We start from the raw sequence: 11,129 nt of genomic DNA on the forward strand, positions 1-11,129 counted from the left end.
GTGACGTCATCAAAATTTTAAAAATAAATTTATCAATCCTTATGAGATTTTAGTTTCGTTATTAGTACAGTTGAAGACTTGACTTTTTAAAAGTTTTCAGTTTGATTAGGTCGGGGTAAACCCGAAAAAATGCCCATTTTTTAACCATTTTGCATGGCTAGGATTTAATTGAAAACTTAGGCAAACTATATATCCCTGGAAAGCTTATGACTTAAAGATCATGAAAAAAAATATTTCACACTTCACGTGTCAATTGTAATAGGATACCACTCATTTAATTGTACCACCTGCTGGGTTCTACCAAGGGTTACTGAAGAAAAGATTATGGAATTAATAAAGAAAAAATGTTTTTAGTGTCAATTCAAAGAATACATGTTACTTACTGTCATAAGTAGATGGATTTCTGATATGTTGAAAACATTTCAAATGGTGATCAATTTAATTTGACATAGGAAATCGAAGTAGTGTTTCACTTGATAATAACTTTAAGTACATAAATCATGTGGAAAATTGCTCAGCCTAGAACACAAAACTTGTCAAGAGGAAGAAATGCTGAAAATTTCAGATCATTGGGATAAATTGTTCTCAAGATATCTTTTCTTGAAGACAAAATTATTGCATAATGAGATAAAAGCCTTTAAACTTACAAATAGCAATCACACTTAATTTTTTAAAATATGCAACCATTTTAGTGGCCCAAGTGTCCATATTTTGTCTGCAGGAGTGTCTAAAAGTAATTTAAATGCCTCTTGGTTCATATGTTCCTCCTTCTGCTTCTTGAAGGGCTTCCTATTGACAAGTCCTCAGAAGTTTTTCTCCTTGATGCTCTCTCTTTTAATTCTAAGTAGCCTGTAAATCAGACTTCATCAATCGTTTACTGTCTTTTGCATGTGCTGCCCCTCTGGTACATACACTATTAAGAATAGATCGCCTCTCCATAATTTTTAGCCTACTACTGTCTTCCATGCTATAGTGTCATTATTTCCTTCACTGGTTAGTGTCATATTATTTCCCTCACTGGGTCACACCACTGGATGTAGGAAGTTGCCTACAAAGACAAATCAAGTAAAAATTTTAAGACAAAACAGGCAATTTTATCATAAATAGAGTAAAGACCTCAAGTCAGAAATATACATTCTGTGATTTTTCACCCCATATTTGTTTGTTTACTGTGTATATGCACAATGCCTAAAAATCTTTCTCGTATCTGATCCAAGATTTAATAGATAAATCAGTGAAATTCAGCAGGGAAAAAATGGAACCAAGAGTCGATATGGTAGGGGAAATAAGTCATAATTGAGGAAAGAGAACGACATAGACTTAAAAAATTTTCTCACTTATCTCACACATGTGCGCGCTTGAGACTGCCGTGGATTGCTATTTGTAAGTTTAAAGGCTATTTTCTTATTATGCAATAATTTTGTCTTGAGAACAATTTATCCGAATGATCTGAAAATTTCAGCATTTCTTCCTCTTGATAAGTTTTGTGTTATAAGCAGAGCAATTTTCGACATGATTTATGTACTTAAAGTTATGAAGTGAAACACTACTCCGATTTCCTATTTCAAATTTAATAAATCACCATTTGAAATATTTTCAACATATCAGAAATCCATCTGCTTATGACAATAAGGAACATGTATTCTTTCAATTGACAGTAAAACATTTTCTTTTATTAATTCCAGAAGGAGTTATATTTTCTTGAGTAACTCTTGGTAGAACCCAGCAGGTGGTGCAATTAAATGAGTGGTATCCTATTACAATTGACATTTGAAGTGTGAAATATTTATTTCATGATCTTCAAGTCATAACCTTTCCAGGGATGAATTTATTTAATTAATTTAATATTTTTATATATTTGTGTATTTATTTATCTGCTGTTCTTTTTCTTCTCTCTTTATTCTTATCCTTGAGCTGTAATGATCTTTTCATTTATAATTTGCTTTAGACTCTTAACAAATTGTTGTCACAGTCACTGCGCGCCGCGACTAGGCTGTGCTACTTGCGGGCAGTGTCAATTATGTAAGGTTTTTCTTTTTCTTTATTTTTCTTGATTAATTTTTAATCATTGTAACCCCCCACCCTAACGCGAAATGAATTGTTGTAGTTGTTGTAGGGATATATAGTTTGCCTAAGTTTTTAATTAAATCCTAGCCATGAAAAATGGGCATTTTGTTCAGGTTTACCCCTGCCTAATGTTGTCACTCACGTTAAATAATGACTTATCTGCTGAGATTTTGCAATAAAACACACAGTTTCCATTTGTCGGTAGCCTGCTGCAGCAAAATAAAATGATGCAGGAATTAAATTTTTTTGGGGATGAGTGGGTTGAGGCAGCACACTTTGTGAGAGAAAAAAACATTAATTTTCAATGTGTATTATGAATTATTGGAAAATAATGAATTTTGTATCTCTCTTGAAATCTTTCTGGTTTTACTTCAGACTCTTTTTCAGGTTATAAATATCAATATGATCATTTCCAAACTGGTTAGAACTCGTTCATTAAGATGTTGGCTGTGTCTGGTATGTGAATTATTGTTGAATTTTTCCATTTTAATCAATTGTGGTGATAATTGAGATTGGAGCCAGGGCTACCGGATCCTCTTTCTTAAAAAGGATTGAGAAGGATAATTAGTAGATTGTAGATGTTTGCAGGCATTTCAGAAAAGACAAATGTCAGCATTGATGGTTTATACTTGAGGATAAGGAAGGCTCCATAAGTAAGGGAGCTAATATGGTAACTCGTTAATCCAAAAATTTGGATGTGAAGTCACAATCTAGTAGTTAACTATCCTTTACGATTGTGATAAACCTTTATGGAGAAAATCACTGTGTACTGTCAACTCAGCCATTGCATTCCACAAACTTGGGAATAATTGAATACTTAAATAGCTTAAACTAGTTCAGACCTCTTTATTCAGTGTCGAGTGGATTGATTTTAATCTTTGTTGTTTCTGTTTTCACTCAGCTGCCCTGTATTGTGTTAGTTTTGTGGGTACTTTCGGCTGGGCAGTGGTTGCCAATGATTCTTACTGGGAGACAGCTTTCAGGTAAAGAACGCTCTTTATTATGACTGTAATCCTTCTGAAAGTAGAAGAGCACTGCAGTTTTATTTATTTGTCAGAAAAGGGAAATTGAAATGGGGTTCCTTCTCTGGTGCCTCCCTTTTTAAATTTCTCATGTGGCAACAAATTTAGTTATACAACAGGGCAGGTAAAATTTTACTCGCATGAATGCTTGCCTCTGTATGTCCACAAATTTTGTGAAAGGACTTTTATTGACATCAGGTCAGAGAAAAACTTTACTTAACCCTTTACAACCTAATGTCAGTTAATTAACATATTCTCCACGCCGTTCTCTGTACATTTCCTAAGGTTCTGACTAGGAGAATTAGTTAAATAATCAAGATCTTCTTTAGCTAGCAATCATTCCCTGTATTGTCGATGCCTAGATGTGTGATTCAGGGGTGATGATGTAGAGAGAACTAGGCACTAGTCACTTTTAGGGGTCAAAGGGTTGAAACAGAAGTTGTAGTAAATGTGAAAGCCAGGAAAGTTTTTCAAATGAATGATCGATTATAGGTCTTCACAACCAATTGATTGATGTTATGTTTTCGTTACAGAAGACTTTTCCAGCCATCAGAGGTCCTCTGATATGGAAAAAAATCAAATCAAGTGCAAGCCTCACAGGTAGATTAAAAGGCATTTTAAGTGATGCTCTATTTCAGTGATTAGCTTAATAATGTACTGTAAATTCTCTAATAAGGCCTCCCTCTTTAGAGAAAGAAATTTATTAAGCCCCCCCACCCCTCCCCATGTCAGTAAGAACAATACATTTTATTTAAGTACTGTAATTTTAGTTTGTCATTTGAACTTGATTATGGTGATTGAAAGATTGATGTTACCATGTTGGCATCAATAGAATTTGGTATACGGAAATTACAGAGTGATACTAAAAATATAACATGGCTAAACAAGGTCCATTGAGGGAGTTAGATCATAAGATTGAGTTCTTTATTGAGTTCTAAATTAATACCCCCTCTTATAAGCCACCTCCCCAAAGTACCTGAAATAAATAAGCCTGGGGGGGGGGGCGCGGGCTTATTAGAGGATTTACGGTATTTATTTAGTCAAGCCGTGGCAAAACTCATAAACCAAACATGTGTGCGTTCATTCAAAAACGGAGTCTGATGACAGATCCTGTCACGTCACCCCAAGGTCTTTGTCTTATTTGTGCTTCAAATAGCTTCTGTTAACCCTGAAATTGAAAAAGCTGTTACTGGCCTCAGAAACATTACCGAAGCACACACTTAATTAAGTTTGAACATCAATTTCCTTCCAAAGTGAAAGTGCAAGAAAGTATTCTTTTTTACTACAAGGTTATGTTAATTAACTTCAAGACAATGGTTTCCAGCACACCTCAACTGAAAATTTGTTCTTTTGCAGGCCAGACAAAGTTGGTCATGAACAAATTCTTAAATTTTATGGATCTCCAGGACAATCAGAGGAGCGAAAGTGTGATGATATACATCACCCAGAGATCTGTTCATACCAGTTAACTAAGTTAATGCAGCATATTGTGTCTTGTGATGTAAAGGTGTGTGGGTCCTCAGAGATTCAAGTGGCTTCTGTGAATCCACAACTGGGAAAAGCTGTTGATGACTGGGAAACCTTACCAAAGGACAACCTCAGTTATAAAGTACAGGAGGCAGTAAAAACAAACCTGGAGAAAGGATTTACTTTCTTGTTCCTTAGATGTGGAGATATTTATCAAGCCTTGAGTTTTCCTCCCATCCTTGAGGAAAATGAAAATGCAAAAGGTAGAAGTGCTATCAATGTAAATATTATTATGCTGGACTCTGTCTCAAGACCACACTTTTATCGGATTATGCCAAAAGCTACAAAGGCTTTGCGGAAGATAAAGGAAGATTCTACAATCATGGCCACGTTCCTGGACTTTGAACTTGTGCAAAGCATTGGTCAACAGACTTTTGAAAACTTAAGACCATTCTTCAGTGGTGTCCTGAAAGGTGCGTTGAGAAAATTCTCCACTGTTATTAATAGCCCATTTCCGAATTGCCCTTGGCCTCATTTTCAAAACGAGTCCTGGTGCTCATGCATTCAAATGACTCAATGATTTTGTCTGATCAAGTTTTCAGAGTATTTTTACTTACTGCTATCAACAAAAGTCCTTTTTAGAGGCCCTCTCACCCAGACTTGTGGACCACATGACCAATGCTAGTTGCAAATATAACCTCCGTTTATGAGTGTCAAATCTCTCATTAAGAATGGCACCTGTAAAGAAACTTCTATTAATTAATATTTCATTGTACATTTTAAATGTTTCCTTTCCAAGTTAGAATTTCTACTCGATTTTCGGGTTGATACACGCGCACACGATAAACACCAAACCAATATAGGATCTTTTCTTTCTTCATTCCTTTCCTTTTCTTTAAGGCGTTCTTATATCGAAGTGGTCCACTGAAATCATTGCGTGAAGAAATTACCTAAGTATTATGCGATCATAGCTCTAAGAATAATATCGGATTGGGCAACGAGCATGCGGCAAGAAAAGAAACGAGAAAAGTAAAAAACTAGCGATAGGTTTCGCTTTGAATCACAACTACGAGTTAACATAATCACAAAATAAAATGTTGCTTACCAACGTTCGCGGACCTTGACTACCTTATCAAGGATTACGGTCTAACTTGTCTTTTAGTTTGAAACGTTAACTTTAACTTTCTGTCGTAAAATGAACTAACCAAGGAGGCTTTAATCAAACCATAAAATATTTCGCAGCTTCTTTAGGAAGCGGTAACATTTAGCTTTAACGGAAGCGGTTACATACATTATGTTTTCTCTTAATTTTTTTTAAACCTAATTGATAAAATTTAACAGATGACAATGAAGTTAGTGCCTCTGCAAGCAATGAAAAGGCTCCTTTGGGCGTGGAAGTGCTGTATGGGGCCTTCAAGAAGTGGGGCTACCAGACACTGTTTCAAGAAGACCTTTGCTGGTACGACATATGGGGGACTGCATTAACAGATAACGAAAGGAGAAAAGTGCCTGAAACAAATTCTGATTACAAACAGAGGTGAGTAACTTGTAAAATGATAGTTATTAAAGTGTTTTCTCATTGTGTGATTAGTTTGGGTGGCGGGTGATAGTAATGCTGGGATTGGCTGCTGAAAGAACTTAAAACCTGGTCAGCCAATTGGGAATGCTCAGTCAAGTAGTCCAAGCTGCAGAAGCTGATCCTTGTATCCTTATCATGAAGCATCAAGAAGTATTAACTCCTCTCACTGATGGGCCAGTAATCCATTATATATAAAGCCAGCAGGTCTCCTGATAGTTTCTTGCTCGACCTATTTATATCAAAGGAAGGAGAAAAGCACTGTGAGAGTAAAAATCATAACATCCACTTCCCAGTTAACTTAAGCTTCCAACCAGATCTTTCAATTTTGATTCTGAAATGAGCAAAGATGAGAACTGCATTATAAGTATAACATTTACTGTATAAGGAATTGGGGTCCACAAAATGTTCACGATAATCTGAATTAAATTAGAATAGGTGAATAATTGGGTATTAATTTTAAATTTATATTTATTTGCAACTATTGCACTGTTATTAGTCAGAAGGGTAATAAAGTGCTAACTGTTTTAAATCAGGATGAAAGAATTTCAGGAACAGATGACCAAGAAAATGGTTGACCATTTTGGTATCACACATTTTTCCTGCACTGTGTTGAACAGAATTGGAAGGACCAATCATTATGACAGTCCTCAGAAAGTCTGTCTCAATGGGCAGTTTTACAGCTGGTACTTCTTTGACTACATAAGAAAGGTGTATACTGCCTTAGAAAACAACAGAAAAGCCAAACCATTGTTGTCATACATGCATTTCAACACGGGACACGAGATGACAGGGACACGGATGATCAACATGGATGCCGGTATGGCAAAGTTTTTTACGGATATGGCCTTATTTCCAGACACCTTGACTGTTATTTTTTCTGACCATGGTCACAAAATGACTCCATTCAGTTACACTGAAGAGGGAAGGAGAGAGTTATTTGATCCTGTGTTCTTCATGATCATACCCGATGGTGTTAAGGAGAAACTGGGTCGAGAAAGGATGGGAGCCCTGGTAACAAACCAGAAGCGCATCTTTATGTTGTACGATGTTCACAATGCATTCATGAGTTTGCATGATTCTCAGAATAAGGACTCTAGCAATCATTTAGTGTCAGGAATATTTTCAGAGATTCCAGCAAACCGCACGTGTGCAGACTTGTACATGCTTCCCTTAACCAGATGCAAGTGTGAAGGTTTTGATGAAGCGATTCCAGTAAAGGACAATGCAGATGATCACATTTGGTTGGCAGAATTTGCTGTTGGATACATAAATGATGCTATTCAAAAGCAATACATGGACGGTAAGATTTGTTTTGTATATGTGCACGATCCTTCGCAGTAAAGCACTATTTAAGCAAAAGTGAAAATCAAACCTGAAAAAAAACTCAGATTTGTTTTGTTCTTTGTTCTCTGTTGTTTTTTTCTGCTGACTCTGCATTTAGTGGGCAATGAATGTAAAATACTGCTGCTGAAACAAACCGTCAAATTGAAGAAAACAAGGGAATATGGGTAGATTAGGGTGAGTTGAGGCAGGGTGGGGTGGGTGGATGTAGGATGAATGAATGGAGAGAGATGGATTCTGCAGGTGAGGTAGGGTTAGGTTAGATGGGTCTGGTGGGTGGCCGTTATAAGTTAAGGTGAGGGTGCAACTGGGTAAGATGAAATACTTCTGACTCTAATTAACGAAGTGCATTTGGTTTCATTTTTATTTATTTTCCACTAATTCCCATCAGGAAATGGTGATGCAAAGAACAAATATGGCTACGGAAACTGCCAGCGCTTGGTTGGAAAATCATTTGAAAAGATTATCAAGCGATTCCGTGGAGAATACATCTTGACTACCATGGACATTCATGTGGTCCCTCCTGTCGGATTAACAGAGGATGAAGTTTATAAAGTCTCTCTTAAACAGTTTGCCAAACCACAACAAGGAGTATTTTTTCTCAGTTCTGTCCGGGTAACGATGTATAACAAGTTTGCCTCGTGTGTAGATAAATCTGTGGATATCAAGCTCTGCCTATGCGCCAAAGAGCAAACCACAGACGCCAACAAGAAAGAAATATTTTTTCAGAATGGAATTCCTCGCAAAATGTTTGGTTCGGACACAACTGTGAGAGACTTGGATTCGAACTGTTTGTTATTCTTGCGACGGAATTATGGGTCGTTTTCATTTGGGTTAGAAGTGGCAAATGTTTGCCCAAATCGAACGTATACATTTAAACTAACAGGCTCTATGGATCAAAGGATATTCTCTAAGAGTTTACCTGTTGGGCTGGAGTTATTCCCGAAGACATTTCATTTTTTGACCTCTGTATACAAGTACCTCTCAAAAGTAAACGATCCTTTAGAATTAAAAGCAAGTGTAAGGGTTAAGAAGGATGGAACAAACACTTTTACTAATTTGGGGATCTTCAGTGTTACATGAGAGTAAAAATGGTGGTCAAATTATAAGAAAAAAAACTTAACCTGTACATTAAGGTCTTCAACACTTTCATCGCGATTCTATAAATTCATATTTTCTATGAACATACGTTATGATATTTGATTTATCAATTTAAGTGTTAATAGAAGTTTGTTTCTTGCGACAAAACCGTCGTAAATATTAGACATATTATATAATTTGGTATGTAATTTGTGTTGATAATGTTGATAATGTTAATTGACCACCATAAAGATTTTCTACAATTGGCGTTTCAAACCTTTGCCCTTCGTTAATTTGTATTATCAACTCAGTTAATAAAACCAACTGATGTTACTCACCCACCGTCGAAGCGCCAGAGGTTCTTTAGAAACTTACACTCTTTAATACTTTTAGACAGTGATTAAGAGTTAGTTTATCTAACAGCCCAGGCCGTCCTACGCGACGGGGGGTGGGATTCCTGCAAGCAATTGCTGTTACAATAACCGGGCGTTTTCTATAACCTCGATGATACAGCATGTCTATATTATACTTGTATCTCTTTCAAAAGAAAGAAAATAAATGGTCATCCCTGTTAATGTTCCCTCGGTTTTTGCACTCAAGCTCGCTACCAAGGTGTGATTTGATACAAATGCATCAAGATGTGATATGATTCAAATACATCATGCAAAACTATTCGTCACTCGAAGAGTACCTCCAACGAAACAAGGTTGCCTAGAAACAGACTATGGTAGAAAAATAGCGCGTTTCGAAGCGTCTAGGAATGTTAACAAATCCATGCTTTGATCAAAATTATAAGATACAGCGACATCGGAAGCCTTTGATAAGCCCTTTACTGATTGAAGAACTTCATTTGAAGTGAATCAAAGGAGTCGTGATATAAGAAGCTTTATGTTATCATAGAAGGAAAACTGGCGTTTTCATTCAAACTGAAGAAACATGCAAATTATCTGCACGTGATCGACCTAACAAGCAGGTCTGAAAGATGTATTTGACGATTGCTTTTTTCATCAGTTTTCTTTTGAAGTACTATTGAGCAAAGGTTTTCATGCAGAGACGCTTTATCTCAAATAAATAACAAAAAACTTAAAAATGATCAAAGTCAGTGTTTTTAACTATATAGTGTATGTACTATCTCCTTAAGTAATCAACCTCGAAAGCTTGGCTCCTTTGGCTACTACAGACTCTTTCCACTGCTTTGTGTAATTTCATGTATAGTTGGAACTCTCTTCTTTTTTTTTTTTTTACTTTTTTCTTTCTTGCTGTTGTATATATTTAGTAAAATAAGTGTGAATAAAGTTCTGAAGTTCTGAAGCTAATTTTTAACTCGTTTTATTTTATCAAAACGTTGACTAGGTGTTCTCATTCTTCTGTGGTTTACAATGTTGACAAAATTAATCTCGAATTGTTTGCACCTTCTCGTATGTCGGTGTTAGATATTGATACAAGAATTACACTACCACGGTATTATCTCAGTAAGCTATTTGTTCCATTAAGGTGTTGTCTAAAGAGATTTGGAGACTTTCTTTTCAAATTGACGCGGGTGGCGGCTTTAGCGTAAACAGAGACAAAAAGAAAATGGCTGGCCATGGCCTGATACTTTTTCCACTATTGGGTTGCAGTAACAAAATTGTGTAGAAAACCTCCTTGGTTTTTGAATTTCAAATTACAATTTCTCTCTTCCTCTCGTTCTCTTTGTATTCCTTTTGCGGTCACGCGCGCTTTTGTGTTCACCCTTTTGTGTTTTCACGCATTGAAAACTGACGTGGAGATTTTTCGCGTACTTTAGTTGTTTGTTTTACTGAGTTGATTTTAAGTTGTTGTTTTGAGCTTTCGTTCGCACAAAAGTTTTACTCCCCTGTTTAGAATTTTAAGAAGTTTCGGAGTTTTTATCTAAGCCGAAGGTTGTGGTTATTTTTACAAGTTTAAAAAACATTTTCCACGTAGTTTGAAGACAAGACTCTTTTTCTGTAAATGGAGTTTTTTTTCAATTAGTCTCAAATTGTTTCCACCGTTTAATTTTATCATTCGATTTTGCTTGGAACTAGCCTAGTGTAGCCGCATCCTCTCCTTCCTTAAGGAGAAACGGAAGGGAGGAAACGTCTTCTGTTTTTTCTTGGTGGGGGGGGGGGGGGGAGGTACGGTTAACGTAGTCTAGCCTAAATACAATTCTCGAACAACATTCCTTTGTTGATGACGTAAGGGTTTTGATCTTGCGCATGTGCAGAACTTGATATCGACTGACTTGTCTGCGTAAGGAGCAGATACTGACCCTTGGATTGGACTCAATTCTATTTTAGGCAAAAACAACGCCGAAAATACCGAATGGTGTTTGCGGTCTGCTTTAAATCGCTCTGGTTTTATTTCAGATTTCTCTAAGTTTATATCTATCAGTATGATCCTAGTCAGATTGGTTCGAATTCGTTTTTTTAAGATGTGGGTTGTATTTGGTAAGTGAAATATTCATTTTAATTTTTTTTTATCTCTAAACATATAATTCATGTTGTTCATAAGTTTTTTTGGATCGGGACCAGGAGTATCAGACCCTCTTTCTAGAGAGATGGGGAGGATATGTA

General features: G+C 36.2%; 1 protein-coding gene across 2 annotated transcripts; it reads left to right on the forward strand.

Annotated features, from left to right (window-relative positions):
• The first annotated feature begins 2,436 nt into the window (after positions 1–2,436).
• On the forward strand, positions 2,437–8,594 carry LOC111345563 (uncharacterized). Of its 2 annotated transcripts, XM_088744260.1 has the most exons (7): positions 2,437–2,523; positions 2,969–3,059; positions 3,626–3,689; positions 4,446–5,029; positions 5,898–6,093; positions 6,669–7,435; positions 7,868–8,594. In XM_088744260.1, the coding sequence occupies exons 1-7, from the start codon at positions 2,470–2,472 to the stop codon at positions 8,557–8,559; spliced, it is 2,448 nt and encodes an 815-aa protein (XP_088600386.1). In that variant the 5' UTR covers positions 2,437–2,469; the 3' UTR covers positions 8,560–8,594. The 2 variants fall into 2 exon arrangements, with proteins under 2 accessions (XP_088600386.1, XP_088600385.1); XM_088744259.1 differs by lacking the exons at positions 2,437–2,523; positions 2,969–3,059 and having other exon boundaries at positions 3,623–3,689.
• The last annotated feature ends 2,535 nt before the right edge of the window (positions 8,595–11,129 follow it).

This window comes from Stylophora pistillata, chromosome 14 (assembly GCF_964205215.1).
Source record: "Stylophora pistillata chromosome 14, jaStyPist1.2, whole genome shotgun sequence".
In the NCBI taxonomy this organism is placed as follows: domain Eukaryota; kingdom Metazoa; phylum Cnidaria; class Anthozoa; order Scleractinia; family Pocilloporidae; genus Stylophora; species Stylophora pistillata.

Coding starts and splice junctions, on each gene's coding strand:
- LOC111345563 (XM_088744260.1), top strand. CDS start 2,470: ATGATCATTTCCAAACTGGTTAGAACTCGTTCATTAAGATGTTGGCTG. Junction 6,094..6,668: donor AATTCTGATTACAAACAGAG/GTGAGTAACTTG, acceptor GTTTTAAATCAG/GATGAAAGAATTTCAGGAAC. Junction 7,436..7,867: donor TCAAAAGCAATACATGGACG/GTAAGATTTGTT, acceptor AATTCCCATCAG/GAAATGGTGATGCAAAGAAC.